Here is a 15,448-nt window from a genome sequence, read left to right on the forward strand (position 1 = left end):
TCTTCAGGACTGCTTTGGCAATTCTGGGTCTTTAATGGTTCCATATAAAATTTGGGATTATTTGTTTTAGTTCTGTGAAAAATGTCATAGGTAAACTGATAGGGGTCACATTAAGTCTGTATGTTACTTTGGGTAGCATGGCCATTTTAACAGTATTCTTCCAATTGGAGAACATAGGATATCTTCCCATTTCTTTGAATTACCTTCTGTTTCCTTTATTAATGTTTTATAGTTCTCAGCATATAAGTCTTCTACCTCCTTGGTCAGGTTTATTCCTGAGTATTTTATTTTATTTGTTTCATGCTATTTTTAAAGGGATTGCTTGTTCATTTCTGGTATTTCATTGTTAGTGTAAAGTGATGCAACCAATTTCTGTATGTTATGTTTTAGTATTATTTATTTATTTCTAAATTTTTGGCTGTGCTGGGTCTTCATTGTTGTACAGGCTTTTGTCTAGTTGCAGTGAGCTGGGACTGCTGTCTAGTTGTGGTATGTGAGCTTCTCATTGCAGTGGCTTCTCTCTTGTGGAGCAGAGGCTCTAGGGAGCTTGGGTTTCAGTAGCTAGGGCACATGGGCTCAGTAGTTGCAGCACCTGGGCTCTAGAACACAGGCTCAGTAGTTGTGGCACATGGACTTAGTTGCTCCATGGCATGTGGAATCTTCCTGGACCAGGGATCGAACCTGTGTCCCCTGTATTGGCAGGCAGATTCCTATCCACTGTACCACTAGGGAAGTCTGGGATATGGGATTCTGTCTCTTTCTTCCTATTTGTTACTTTAATTAAACCAGGAAGTTTATGAGGCATAACAATTAAAATTATAACAATATTTGATGAGTTTCCTTTATTTCATAAACCAGAGACCCCTTCAGACAACCTTGGAGATCTGATTGCTGTGAAACTGATTCCTGGGCTTTCAGTTAGTGATGGGTCATGATGCTGCTGGTGGTGCAAGCTGTGTTTACTGAGCTCTTACCCTGGGCCAGGGACCCACATACTTCTGTGTGTTAATTCATCCTTCACAACAGACCTGTTTTACAGACCTCGCTTTACAAACTCGGGTGCCAAGACCCCAGCAGAGTGGCCCCCACCCAGGCTGGGAAGAGGCTGAAGCAGGTTGTGCGCCCAGCCAGCAGGGTGAGGGCTCGTCTTTGAGCCCCTGTGCTGCCACCGCCATGTCTGTGTTCTCCAGACAGTCTCGGAAACCTCTGAATTTGGGAGGCAACACAGCTGTGTGTTGGTGCTTGCTGCTTCACTTTTAGCCTTCAGTGAAGCCTGACATGGGCAGGCTCCACAGGGCTGTGGTCTCCAGAAAGCTGAGCCTGTTGTCCTTCCATAGCAGTGTCCCTACCTTCTGGGCTTCCTGGGCAGTGGCTGGGCCTGGGTCATTTGAGCCAAGCAGCGTGCTTCTTCTTGGGACCTACTTGGTATGAGGATCTGGGGTGGCCATGGGGATAAAGCTCTTCCCGCATAGCCATCCTGCTGGGTTGAAGTGTACCCAGAGTCTTCAGGGCTGGGCCCTGTGAAGGCCCCAGGCAGCACCCACAGATCCACGGGTGCCAGAGGCGCTCCTACCTGCACTGAACCTCCCTGAGAACTTCCTAGGTGCCAAACAAAGGACCTTTAGGTCCTTGCCTTGCTTCTGGGCCTGAACGTTCAGTTGAGGCTAGGCATTGGTGCCAGTAGTACCCAGGTAAAGAGCTAGGTGCTTTGGAAGCCACTTGGATTGCCAGGACATTCATGTGTGGGCTTGGCACAGTGGCAGGTGAGAGGGGAATATGTCCCCTTAGCAGACAGTAGCCAGGGTGTTTCAGAAGTAGATTAAGTGGAGGTTGATACGAAAGAGTCGTTTTTGCAGATGTTTGTCCACGGATGTTAATTTTTTGTGCTGATTAAGATTTTAGCTGTATGGGAAAGGCAGGTGAAAAGTTAATCTGAACACTGAACTAGCTTTGTTGAAAGTTCCGACTGGAACAGAGCCCTGTAGCTTAGATCAGGATGGCCCTCGCAAACCTGGACGTCAGGGTCAGGGCAGCACAGGCACACACAGGTGGGCCTATGAGGGTTCCATGTGTTCCTGCCTTCGAGGCACCACAGAGTGGGTGCTGTCATGGGAGGAGGGGAAACACATCCTTATACATGTGGGGCTGAGCGCTGAAGAATTGATGCTTTTGAACTGTGGTGTTAGAGAAGACTCTTGAGAGTCCCTTGGACTGCACAGAGATCAAACCAGTCAATCCTAAAGGAAATCAGTCCTGAATATTCATTGCAAGGACTGATGCTGAAGCTGAAACTCCAAAACTTTGGTCACCTGATATGAAGAACTGACTCATTGGAAAAGACCCTGATGCTGGGAAAGATTGAAGGCAGGAGGAGAAGGGGACGACAGAGGACGAGATGGTTGGATGGCATCACTGACTCGATGGACATGAGTTTGAGCAAGATCCGGGAGTTGATGATGGACAGGGAAGCCTGGCATGTTGCAGTCCTTGGAGTTGCAAAGAGTCAGACACGACTGAGCGACTGAACTGAACTGAGGGCTTGGGATTGGGCAAGGGCTTTGTGAAATCATTCGGTCCGACGAATGATTGAAGTCCCTTCTGATTTGCAACCCTTCTTCCCCGAGCCCCTAATCTCATGCTTCTGGAGGGCCTGGGGCCACCTTCTCTGGGCGGCATGCATGGTACTGCTCCCCTCAGCTCCTCCTCAACGTGCCTTTAGCCCCATGTCTCCACTCTGGGCATGGGGGTGTGGGGAGTGGGGGGTAAGTTGTGGAAGGAGTGGACATTTCCTAAGTGTAGACCGTGCACAGCTGTTTGCCCACTGCCATGGCCTCCCGATTTTTGGGGGGACATGGCTCACCAGTGACACTGGGCAGGCCTCCGCTCCAGGCCTGAGTCTGCGCCTGCATCGCAGAGGGTGCTCACCATGCTGTGAGTCCCTTGGGGCACCCTGAGGCCCATGGCCACTGAGGACACCGTCCAGGGGATGTCTCTTCTGAGAGGAGTGTAAGGATCGTATGACTTCCTTTTTCCTTTTTTACAGAAAAACTTTTTCTCATTTCACAAATACGGGGAATTGGAAATAATATTGGGTGGTATCAATTTCCCCAAAACAGGTTTCTGAGGGAGACTCCGGTGAGTGCTGATGCGCTCCAGGAGCGGGTCCTCAGCCACCCAGCTCAGCCTGCGATGCCTGCTTGTGTCCCTACAGAGAGGAAGATGGTTCTACCATGCTGAACGGTCCACACGGGGTGCAGGGCCTGGGGAGATCCTGCCGGGCTCAGAACTGAGGCCCAGACATGGGACCTGGGGTCTGTGTCAGACTCAGGGGCGGAGCATGGCCAAGTCCCTGGCGTCCAGCTTGTCACTAATTTATGTACTTTGTTCTTCCAGGAAGAGTCTGCTGAGGGCACGGGTCATGGACTTCATCACCTCCACGGCCATTCTGCCCCTGCTCCTGGGCTGCGTGGGCCTCTTCAGCCTCTTCAAGCTGCTTCAGTGGCTGCGCATGAGGGCCTACGTCCGGAACGCCGTGGTGGTCATCACTGGCGCCACGTCGGGCCTGGGCCGAGGTGGGTCGTGGGGCAGTGCTGTGGGGGAGGGGCTGGGGGCGTGGGTGCAGACACATGATGTTGGCCGGCAACTGGGCAGCGAGGGCCGGGAGGAAAAGGCCGTGGGAGCACCAGGGCTGGAGGTGGCAGCCAGGGAGAAGGCCACGTGTGTGTCCGGGGCGGCCTCAGTGCTGGTCAGTGTGGAGACGGGCATCTGTATGTGGTGGCACCCAGCTTCCTAGTTGTTGTTCAGTCGCTCCATCGTGTCCGACTCTTTGCGACCCTAAAGAGGTCCCCAGAGATGGACTGCAGCACGCCAGGCTTCCCTGTCCTTCACCGTCTCCCGGAGTTTGCTCAAACTCATGTCCGTTGAATTGAAGAATGTTTTTGCTTCTTTGAGGGTCTTTACTAGGTTCATCCGCATCTCTGGTTTAAGGCTCTGGGGTCACCTTCTCCTCACTGCTCTTCACGGGACCTCCAGCTGTATCCGGGCAGATCAGGACAGCATCAATGAGGCATCAGCTGTTCCTCAGCCAGTCTCCAGCTGGGCTCGGTTCTAGTCTGGTTCTAGACCCACATGGAGCTTCTGGGTCCCAGGCTGCCCTCAGCAGAGCGTACCAGTGCAGGTGTGTCAGAATCTGCACGTGTGCCACGCCACCCTACATACTCCCCACACTGGTGCTCAGCTCCGTGGAATGAAGCCAAGAGGCACCCTGCAGTGGGGTACACCTAGCACCTTTGTGTCTCCCACCACATGCTGGGACAGATAACGAGAGGCAGGGTCCTCCCCTCGGGGAGCCCAGGTCCTGCAGAGAGGAGGGACTTCTGCCCGTGTGTACCCCATGTGTTCCCCACAGCTGGCAGGCGCAGCACCCAGGTGTGTACTGGCTCAGGCTCATCTCCCGAGTCCTCCACACACTCAGGGAAGGCGTGACTCCTGGGATCTGTAGGCAGAAACCCAAAGCCAAACGCAAGCCTGGGTCTCCTCTTCCTGGGGAGGCAGCGAGGTGGGCAGGAAGGGCCCAGAGTAGCAGGGCCGTGCGGGGGCTACGGGAACATGGAGGAGCAGATGAGGACTGGACTGCAGGTGGCCAGGGGGCCTGCAGGCTTCGGGGAGCAGGGGTCTGTGCGTGCGCCAGCATGGTGTTCAGGTGAGGTCTTGGGGGTGACCTGAGGTCTGTCATCAGATCTCCCGGCCTCAAGCCACAGCCGAGCCTCTGACCTTACTCAGCTCTAAATATAGATTCTTAGCGGCCACTGCTTTGCAGCAGACAGAAGCGGTTTTTTTAGCGTCCTTGAAGAGCGTCTGAGGGTTGGCTTTGCGGGAGAGGCAGCTGCGGGGCCAGCCTGCACGTGTGTAGGGGAGAGGCTGTCCTCTCTTCATCCCGTTTCCTCGTGCAGCACTGGGGCCTGTGTGTCTTTGTGTGTCTGTGCTCTTCCTGCTGTTTCCTGGGTCCCATCAGAGGTCCAGGAGGCCGTGTGTCTCTTCCCCTCTGGCCTTAGTACAGACACCCCTTGGCCACTGCCCATGGGTTGTGGTGAGGAGACCTCGCCCACCCTCGTGGCTCTGCCCACGTCGGCCACCCTGGAGGCCTGGCAGACATGCCGGGTGCTCAGACGGCCCTCCGTGTTCCTCCTGCTGTGTCTCCCGGCTTGTCTTGTGGATCAGCAGGACACCGGGTGAAGGGACACATCTTGGCTCCACAGCTGTGAGCAGCTGGTGGGTTATAAGCCAACAGGGCTAGAGGCCTGGGGACTGGTTGGCAGCCGAGATAAATGTGCTCCTTCTCCCTCCACCCTTCTCTGTATCAGCTTTGTCAGGAAATGAAAATGGCATCTCCCCAGTCTGTTGTTTGCATCCCTATCACTCCTGTACAAGCTCTAATTTCCTCCCTTTGTTTCGCTGTGAAGTGGATGACAGTCTCCAGAGCCATGTGGACCCCCATGTCCCCCACCTTAGGTCTTGGTGGCAGCTCACAGAATGTCCACCATGGCGGTCAGGTCAGGATGAAATGGGATAAGGAAGCCAGCAGGGCTTTGGGAAGGGTAGGAAACTGGCCTCAGGAACGCTGAGGGTCTCTGTGAGAGCACCCCCCACCCCTGCCCCACTGCACCCAAGGAGACTCAGCTGGGCTGTGACTCAAGCAGCCCACCCGGGGCCAGAGCAGGGGCTTGACTCAGTCTGGGTTTGAGCCCTTGGTCAGGATGGGCTTCAGGGGAGTGAGTGAGACTGCAGGAGGAGCTGGGTCTGGAAAGAGGGCATTGTCACCCGGAACCTCCTCCCTCCTTTCCTGAGGGACGCTGGCATTACGCCCTCACTTTGGCCAGGGAAGGATGTCGCCTGGACCCCAGAGCCTCCTCCAACCCTGGATCCGTGCCCCTGCTATGAGCCCAAGCACCAAGACTCCACTTGACCGCTAGGCCTGAGACTTAGTCTGATACCTAGGGTGGCTGCATGGTCAGCTGGGGCCATGGGGGCTGCACAGACCTGCTCGTGGGCACCTGAGCGAGGCCAGGCCTCCAGTGAGGACAGGCTGTGGCCCTTTAAACCCCACATTTCCATTTTTGCCAACATCGTTTTTTAATTTAGTTTTTGGCCTTGCAGCATGGCATGGGGGATCTTAATTCCCCAACCAGGGATTGAACGATCGCCCCCTGCAGTGGAAGTGGGGAGTCCTAATAAACTGGACCACCAGGGATGTCCCTTGAGCAGTCTAAAAAGGCGGCTTAGAAACACACTTAGCCCTGGCTGGCACTTTCTGTCTGCCTGAGGCTGCCGTGATGCACTCAGTCCTCGCAAGAGGGAAGTGGGGATGAGGAGGCCTCTCAGGGAGACTGAGTCCATCACAGGAAGTCTCACTCATGTCCGTCCTCTTGACCTCGGGGCTTTGAGCTTCGTGGCAGTCACCGCTCGGCCGTGTTTGGGGCATCACTCCTTGCTCCCACCACCCTTCCCATTGTGGTCTTGGGGTTCCCAGGTGACCCTGGCCAGCCTAGTCCTGGTGATTCTGCCCCGACCATGCCCAATCTGGCCCTTCCCTCGAATTCTGACACCAGAGCTTGGAGGAAACAGGTCAGAGGCCCCCTTGTGTGGCTGGGGAGTGATGTCTGTGGGAACCCAGAGTTGTCTGCAGCCCCACCCACTCTGTGGAGAGGCTGGGGGATGAAGTGGGGAAGGGACTTGCCAGCATTCAGAGAGCTGGGCTCTTGCTGCCTGGGACCCTGGGCAGCCCACTCCTGTCCCCCCATCTGGACCGTTCAGCTCCTTCTCTGAATTCCTGAGCTGCCTGGAACCTTCCTGACAAGCCCGCTTTTTGCTTTGCCACTAAAGAATGCTGATGAAGACAGGTGCCCAGGTAGTTTTGGACTCTGCCCTGCCTTGGTCTTAGTTGTCACCTGGATGCTCTAGTGACTCAGAGGTGCCTGGTCTCATCCCCCTGCCCCCCATCATTTTAAAATGATGTCGCTCTTATTGTCCCCCTGCTGTTCTTTAACCTTCTTGCAAGGCTGTCAGCCTCCCCACTTTCTGTCCTCACTGTGTGGAGAGGAAATGGCAACCCACTGTGGTATTCTTGCCTGGAGAATCCCATGGACAGAGGAGCCTGGCAGTTCATCGGGTTGCAAAGAGTTGGACACAACTGAGCAACGTAGTGTGCAGAGAGCATGTGTGTCTACGAGCCCTTGGGCCTGGGCAATCTCGGGAGGAACAGCCCTACAGGCTTAGGTCTGGGGGGTCTCCCCACCCCCTCACTAGAGTCCTGTGTGTCCACAGAAGCGCCCCTGGCAGACCTGTGCCTGTTGTATTGAGGTGACAGTGAACCACAGGCCTCGGGGACGGGGGCGATTCTGGTGCTGCTGTTGGGCACGTCCCTTGCCTCACGGAGCTTGTTCACTGTGACAGCGGGGATCCTGCTCACAGCGGGGGTCAGAGCTGAAGACTGTGTTGGGAAATCCTGAGCCTGGTACCCGATAGTCTGTCTCTAGCCTCCCTCCTGCCCGTGGATGTGTCACAGCCCTGAACGTGGCTCTGCGAGGGCCCTGACTCCCAGCCCCACACCCCTCCACAGCGGGGCTAGTACCGATGCTTGGGGAAGAAACGGCCCGCAGTTTGAGGCTGGGGAGCTGGGAACTGAGCTGACAGGGCCGAGGGCCTGGGTCTCCCCAGACGACAGGCTGCTTTCTTGTTCCCTAGAATGTGCCAGAGTTTTTCATGCTGCCGGCGCTAGGCTGGTGCTCTGTGGCCGGAACGCCGAGGCCCTGGAGGAGCTCAGCCAAGAACTTGCTGCTTCCCGGGCTCCGGAGGTGAGTGAGCCTGGGGGACTTGCCTGGGGAAGAGGTGCAGCCCGTCCTCTGCAGGTCTTCATAGCAGACTGGGCTCAGACCCACCACTCTGTACCACTGCGTGCTTAGAGAGGTCTCTCTATGAGTTCTCCCCATCCCCCCCAGTACCTATTCATCTCTTTTTGGTGGTGGGAGGTTGGCAATGACTTTTAACATTTTATTTGTGGGGGAATACACATATTTATCATTTTAACCTCTTACAGGCTTACAGTTCAGTGATAGTAAGTGCAATTTAGCATGTTTGTAATGATCACCTGTCTGTCCCCAACAAAAATTGTGTTCCCACTTAAACAATCCACTTTTTCCTCTGCTTTCCAGTCCCTGGAAATGTCTATTCTACTTTCTGTGAATTTGCTTGTTCTAGATACCTCATATAAATGAAAATATTTGTTTTTCTATGACTAGCTATTTCTCTAAGCGTACTGTCTTCAGGGTTCATCCACGTTACAGCATGTGTCTGAACTTCTTTCCTCTTTTGATGGACTGGTATTCCGTTGTGTATACAGATGCTCCACACTTGGTCTGTCCATTTTCTTGATGTACTGCAAGGCATCTCCACCTGTGGGCTACTGTGAATGATGCTGATGTGGACACAGGTGGACATGTATCTGCTCCAGTCCCTGCTTTCAGCTGTTTTGGACATCCCTGGGAGTGGAATGGCAGGGTTTGTGGTAGATTTAGTTTAACCTTTTGAGGAACTGCAAACTGTTTTCCACTTGCAGCTGCACCAAGTTACAGTCCCACCAGCACTGCACAGGGGTTCTGACTTCACATCCGTGCCAGCACTTTGGCTGTTTTCTGCTTCTTAATTATACTGTCCTAGGAGATATAAGTAGAATCTCATTGTGCTTTTGACTTGCATTTCCCTAATTACAGGTGGTGCTGAGCATCTTTTCATGTGCTTATTTATATATCTTAATTGGAGAAATGTCAATTGAAGTCCTTTTCCTGATTTGTAATCAAGTTGTTTGTTGTTGAGGAGTTCTATGTATACTCTAGATATTGAGTGTATGTGCTCAGTCATGTCTGACTCTTTGTGATGCCATGGACTGTAGCCCGCCAGGCTCCTCTATCCATGGAATTTTCCAGGCAAGAATACTGGAGTGGGTTGCTATTTCCTTCATGGGATCTTCCTGACTTAGGGATCAAAACTGAGTCTCCTGTCTCCTGCACTGGCAGGCGGGTTCTTAACCCTTGGACCACCAGAGAAGCTCTGGAGGCCATGTTTGTACATGGTGATAGGTAAGATTCCAGCTTCATTCTTTCGCATGTGGATATCTAGTTTGCCCAGAGTTCCTTTCCCTCTTGAATGGCCTTGGCAACTTTGTCAAAAATCTTAAATTTAAGGGTTTATTTCTGGGCACTTTATTCTGTTCCACTGATCTATATGCCTGTCCTTATGTCAGTACCATACTGTTTTAATCTGCATAGTTCAGTAGTAAGTTTCAAAGACTGAAAGTGTGAATCTTCCAACTTTTCTTGTCTCCAAAATTGTTCTGCTATTCCTGAATAGCTATTGCACTTCTATATGGATTTTAGGACTTTTTTTTTCCTGACAAAAATGGCATTGAGATTTTGATAGGAATTGTGTTGAGTCTAGATCACTTTGGGTAGTACTGTCACTTTAACAATGTTAAGTCTTCCGATCCATGAACATGGGATGTCTTTCCATGTGTTTAAATTTTCATTTTTATCATGTGTCTTACTGCCTTCCATGTACAAATCTTTCAACCTCTTTAGTTAGATTTATTCCTAAGGATTTAATTCTCTTAGCTGCTATTATAAATGGTCTTGCTTGCCTAATTTCTTGTTCAGATTATTCATTGTTGGTATGTAGAAACACAGCTGGGTGTTTTGTATTGATCTTGTATCCTGCAGCCATGACAATATGTAGGTCAGCCATCAGAACACCATCCACCATTGGAATACAGCCCCAGTGTTTGGGAGACAGGGTCTGCCTTGGCTCCTGGAAGCTGCATGAGAAATGTGGGTTGCCTTTCTCACTGCTTCTCACCACAGGGGAGTGGTCACCACGGAGCTAATGACTGAAATCAGGCAACATTTTCTATACTTTGCTGGATGAGCAGGCCCCCTGGAAGCTGCAAGCATTCAAAGAGTTTGACCTCAGAGCTGAGTCGCTGCCATTGAGCTGTCCAAGGAGAGAGCAACTCCTGAGGTCCTCTCCGACTCCACACCCCTCCCTCATCTGCTTAGGTTCAGGGCATCCTCTGAGTGCTTCCTCCTCCCATGTCCACTAGTCGTTTTCTTCTCGTGACATTCTTTATGGCTATAGTGTGTCCGTCTTCCCCATGAGACCGTATACTTTAGGACAGAAACATGTCTGCCTTGCTTTTGCTGTGTCTCCAGCATTGGGCACATAGGAATGTATAAAATTGTTTTGTGAACAAAGAATAAACTGACTTGGCCTGAGAGGCAAAGCAGCTCTGTAACGTGGGACAGTGTACAGCGTCCTGCTGGCCCAGGGCGGAGGGGGCCCTGTTCACCTCGTCTGTGACCCCTGCCCACAGCGCTGCCCAGGTCAGGTGTGAGCATGACGGGTAGGCTCCCCGAGGCCACATTCTTCAGGGAAGTGCTGCAGCCTGTCCTTCACACTAGGCCACCCCCACGATGAGGAGCCAGGCCAAACCGTCACTCTGAAGGTACGTTTGGCTTCTGTTGCACTTGACCAGGTGCAGACACACAAGCCTTATACGGTGACCTTCGACCTCGCAGACCCTGGAGCCATAGCAGGGGCTGCCTCCGAGATCCTGCAGTGCTTTGGCCACGTGGACGTGCTCATCAATAATGCCGGGATCAGCTACCGAGGTGCCATTGTGGACACCAGCCCAGACGTGGATAAGAGAGTGATGGAGACAAACTACTTTGGTCCAGTAGCTCTGACAAAGGGTAAGTTCTTGGGTCAGAAGGGAGAAGTGCCTGGGCAGGTTGGCATTGTTTTCATTTCCTGTGGTTCCTTCTTCCTGGACCTGCTGTCTTATCCACTCCACCCTGGGGTCAGTGCTGTCCTTGCAACTCGGGGTTGGCTTTTCTGGGCCTAGGCCTGCGTTGTGTTGCCTCCATATCCTTCCACCGTGTTTGGCGACCTACCAGGTGCAGGCAGGGCACGGCAGAGGCATTCTGACGTCCTACCCCGGTTCTCACAGCAGTGCACAGGGGGCTGAGCACTCTCAGACATGGCCCTCCCCGGGCTCTCCATGTGAGCGATGGTGACCTCTGCCCTCTCCCCACAGCGCTCCTGCCTGCCATGATCAGAAGGCGCCAGGGCCACGTGGTTGCGATCAGCAGCATCCAGGGCAAGATCAGCCTGCCCTTCCGATCCGCGTGTGAGTGCTTCCTCCTCCCATCAGGTGTTCTTGCCCAGACTCCTCCTGCCCGCACCTCTGTTGTTGTTTACTCCTGTTGTGAAGGCAGCAGGCTCCCTGTCCAGAATTCAGACATGAGGGACACTCAGCATAGAGCATGTGGGGACCTGAGAGGCGTGTGCCCCTGAGCAGAAGCTGGGCTCAGTCCCAGCTCTGCTCCTCACACCACGTGTGACTATGTGCCAGGCCCCCTCCCAGTGCCACCACCACCATCAGCCCACAGGTGCTGCCCCTCTGTTTGATTACTGCACACGCCTCCAGAGTTCGGCGTGTGATAAGATGTGCAGTGCTGGGGCCCTCATATGTAGTTCTGTGCTTCCATTTTCCCGCTTGACAGTATCTTCCCACTCAGCTCCCTACTTGCTGAATGGATGGGCGTCACACAACTCAGGGGTTGTCTCGGTGCCTGAGGGGACTGCCTTCCTCAGTGGCCAGCAGCAGGGATGTGCTGCGTGCTGTGTCCTTCAGTGTTTTTATCTCTGGGCACTCACTCGCTGTGAGAGGGTTTCAATAAGATTAGTTCCAGAAAGTGTAAATGCTGCCAGCTTAACCTCAGTTTAGACTCACCTCCCAGTGTGCACAGCTGTGCCAGGATGGTGGGACTGCACCATCACGGCGCACCAGCAGGCAGATTCTACTTTTGTTTAAAAACGTTAGTGGTAATGTCACAAACTGTCCTGGTAACTGCGTTCTTTGGTCCACTGTCCGCAAGGAAACACTGTTGTAAACAAGCCCCTCACCCCCAGATGCCTGAGGCAGTGGAGGGGAGAGGGCGTGTGGAGGGGAGGGGCAGAGCCTGGAGAGGAGGGCCACATGCCACACTCAACTGGACGGGGAGCCCATCAGAACTGGATGCAGCCCAGCACTCCTTCTGGTGCAAGTGTGTGTCCAGGGCCAGCTGTGGGGCTCGTGAGCCCACACCAGCTCCCTCACCCCCGCGGCCACACTCAGGACGACCTGAGACACCCGGGGATGCCGTGTCCACACTTGTCCTGGGCTGGTGGGTGGTTTTAGTCACTGGCAGAGGATGGCTTCCTTAGGAAATGTGTGGGCGTCACAGCTGACAGCAGGGGCCACACCAGGGATTCAGGCTGGGGGTGCACGGTGCTCTTTGCACTGAGTTGTTTCTAGACGTCACTGGATTTGGTCTTTCTGAGTTTTAGCCTCCTCTTGGCTGCGACTGCGTAGGTCACACTTGGTCTGGAAGCTTCATAACCCCCAGGCTGGACAAGGTGGTGCCTCCTGGGCACACTCCTTCGACAACCCACAGGCAGCAGGCTCCCCAGTCGTGAGGTGGGAGGGGCTTCATCCCCTCGGGGCTGTTGTGATGCCAGGTGGGAGGATCCAGGAGGTGAGCACGCAGAGCTCTGGGGACTCTTCCACACATGAGGCTGCCCCGTGTGGAGCTGACAGATAGACGTGAGGGGGCCTGGCATGGGTTTGCACACATGCTGCCATGCAGGCAGGGAGCATCCCTGGACATTCTCAGCAGCGAAACGTGAAACAATGCTGAGCCCGTTCTGTGGCTGTGACCCCAAGTCACACGGCAGCCACCCAGCCAGCCTTCCACAGCATGAGTAACATGGACCATAGGAGCAATGTGGCCATGTCCTCATCTGTGCAGGGACCTGGCTGACATGAGGCACCAGCAGCCTGGCCCCTCTGAGGAACTGCGCTGGGAGGTGTGAGGAGGACTTTCGCTTTCTTACTTTAGTTCCTTTTGAACTATCTGAATGTTTTACACAGTAGACTTTTTTAACTTTTAGTTTAGATTAAATTCACACTTAGAACTTGCAGGAGCAAGAATGCCCACGAACTTTTGACCACATGTGCTGTGTCGTGTTCTGTGAGAGTACGTGTATGTAAGATGCACAGGGTAGTCCCAGCACCAGAGTGGGAAACCTGATGCCCTCCTGTTCAGGATCCTGACCAGCATCATCCTACCCTCCCTGGTCACCGACCTTTGCAGACGCGGCCTCCAAACACGCAACCCAGGCCTTCTTTGACTGTCTGCGGGCTGAGGTGGAGCAGCATGACATCGAGGTGACGGTCATCAGCCCTGGCTACATCCACACCAATCTCTCCCTTAACGCAGTCACAGCCGACGGATCCAAGTATGGAGGTGAGGCCCCAGGGTGCATTCCTCTGTGAAAGCTCCCTGATGATTTTGCAGTTTTCATTGACAGTATCAGTTTAAACCACTTGATGTTGTGAAGTTGGTCATGTATACTGATGACCGACCTCAGCACCAACCATCTCTACCCTGAACCCTGCAGGCTGGAAAGTTGTGGGAACAGGCCCACAACAGGGCTGAGGGGAGCCCCTGCTGAGATGCTGACAAGACTCCAGCTAGCCCTGTTGTTAGTGCTAAAGTGACCAGGCCAGGTCTCTTCCCATGAGGTTCCCCTGCAGTGTTGGGGGGACAAGATTTCAGGGGTAGGCAGAGGCCAAAGACAGCACAGAGCTGACCTGAAGTCACCATTAGTGGCCCAATCGGCAAGGTCTCAGTGTGCAGGTGGGGCCAACCAGGACCAGCTGGCGGACCCACATGAGCTGCCTTCCTGCCCTTGCTTGGGGCCTGCCTCCTGGAACGTGCTCCTGGGAGTATGCTGGGTGTTCACCAGGGGCCTCCTGGCCAAGCCTGAACCAAGACCACCCATGCCCACGGCAGCAGCCCCCTCACTCAGCAAGGCAGCAGGAGCCATACAGAAGCACGGGGCTGGATAAGTTCGTATGCATTTATTCCTAGAAGAATGGCCACACCCCATGACATGCAGCATCTAGTTCCCTGACCAGGGATTGCACCCTTGCCTCCAGTATTGGAAGTATAGTCTTAACCACTGCACCACCAGGGAAGTCTCAAGGATCTTTTTAAAAAATTCCCTCTGTGGCATTCAAAAATGAGCAGCCACCAGAAACCTGCTGTTCTGTGTTGATGGTGGAGAGGAAGCCGGGCAGCGCGGCTGTGGCTGTGGGTGGCCTCCCCTCTGCCCGCTGCTCCTGCTTTGTGGGCACCATTCGCCAGTGACAAGGGAAAAGTAACATCCCGTGCCCCTGCATTGACCTCTGGCTGACAAAACAAACCAAGGCTTCCTTCCTGCCCGTCACCCACACACCCGAGACACAGGGGCCCTGCCACCTGCCTCACTCCTCACTCCAGCCAGCGTACTCTGCAGCCCTTCCACCCACCTGACCCCTGCATGGCCCACTGCTCTGGCACAGCACCCTTAGTCACTGGATGCCCCAACTGGCTGAAATGCCCCAGGTCAGGGAGTGAGGGAGCATCTGCTGGGCACCCCCAGGCTGTGGACCACAGTTCTGAGCTGTCCACCACCCTCCTCGGGCTGCAGGGACGGTCGCTGCACCTGCTGCCCAAGCCCCTGGGAGAGCTCCCTGGGGGACCCAGTGTCAAGTTGGCTCAGGTCCTACTTGGGGCTGCTGCCCCCAAGCTCAGTGAGTTTCCTGTTTCATTTCAGTGATGGATGAGACCACGGCCCAGGGCCGAAGTCCTGTGCAGGTGGCCCAAGACGTCCTGGCTGCTCTGGGGAAGAAGAAGAAGGATGTGGTGCTGGCCGACCTGATGCCTTCCCTGGCTGTTTACCTTCGAACTCTGGCTCCTGGGCTCTTCTTTAGACTCATGGCCTCCCGGGCCAGGAAGGAGCGGAAGTCCAAGCACAGCTAGTGCCCGTCCTGGTGGGCAGGTGGGGCAGTCGCTGCTCCATGGGGACTGTGTTGGACTTCTGCATCCCGGGTGGGGAAGGAGGGAGACACACTCCCCCTGCAGGCCCCTGGCCAGGCCTGCTGGCAAGGGACGGGAACTAGGAGGACATCTGGGAACCAGGAGGGGTGAGGACAGCTTCCTCCAGGTGGAGGGTCTAAACCCTGGGACATGAAATAAAGGAAGGAGCCTGGGAGCTGTGGTCCCTGAGGGCAGGCAGAACCACGCCTCTTTCGTACCTCAGCCTCTGCATCTTAGGGTCAGAAGACACCCTTATGTCACCTGAACCTGGTTCTCAGGGAGGAGGCAGCAGCCTTCGCACTGTTTACAGGGCCCCCAGTGTCTTGGTCAGCGCAGCAAATGGTCAGCATGTGACTGGCCTCCCTGTTCAGTGCGTTGGGGCTGCCCTCCTGCACCAGGCTTGTTTCAGTGACAGCTTCTGCTCAGCTGCCCTG

At 54.3% G+C, this 15,448-nt stretch overlaps 1 protein-coding gene across 3 annotated transcripts in view; it reads left to right on the top strand.

Moving 5' to 3' along the window:
• Window positions 1-15,215, top strand: part of DHRS7B (dehydrogenase/reductase 7B) — a 44,215-nt gene extending 29,000 nt beyond the window's left edge. For all 3 annotated transcript variants that reach the window (XM_043904096.1, XM_043904098.1, XM_043904097.1), the window contains exons 2-7: window positions 3,394-3,572; window positions 7,744-7,853; window positions 10,583-10,799; window positions 11,144-11,236; window positions 13,245-13,397; window positions 14,752-15,215. In XM_043904096.1, coding sequence (XP_043760031.1) covers window positions 3,394-3,572; window positions 7,744-7,853; window positions 10,583-10,799; window positions 11,144-11,236; window positions 13,245-13,397; window positions 14,752-14,957 — 958 coding nt within the window. In that variant the 3' untranslated portion in view covers window positions 14,958-15,215. The remainder of the gene's footprint in view (window positions 1-3,393; window positions 3,573-7,743; window positions 7,854-10,582; window positions 10,800-11,143; window positions 11,237-13,244; window positions 13,398-14,751) is intronic.
• The last annotated feature ends 233 nt before the right edge of the window (window positions 15,216-15,448 follow it).

Source organism: Cervus elaphus, chromosome 5, assembly GCF_910594005.1.
Source record: "Cervus elaphus chromosome 5, mCerEla1.1, whole genome shotgun sequence".
Classification (NCBI taxonomy): domain Eukaryota; kingdom Metazoa; phylum Chordata; class Mammalia; order Artiodactyla; family Cervidae; genus Cervus; species Cervus elaphus.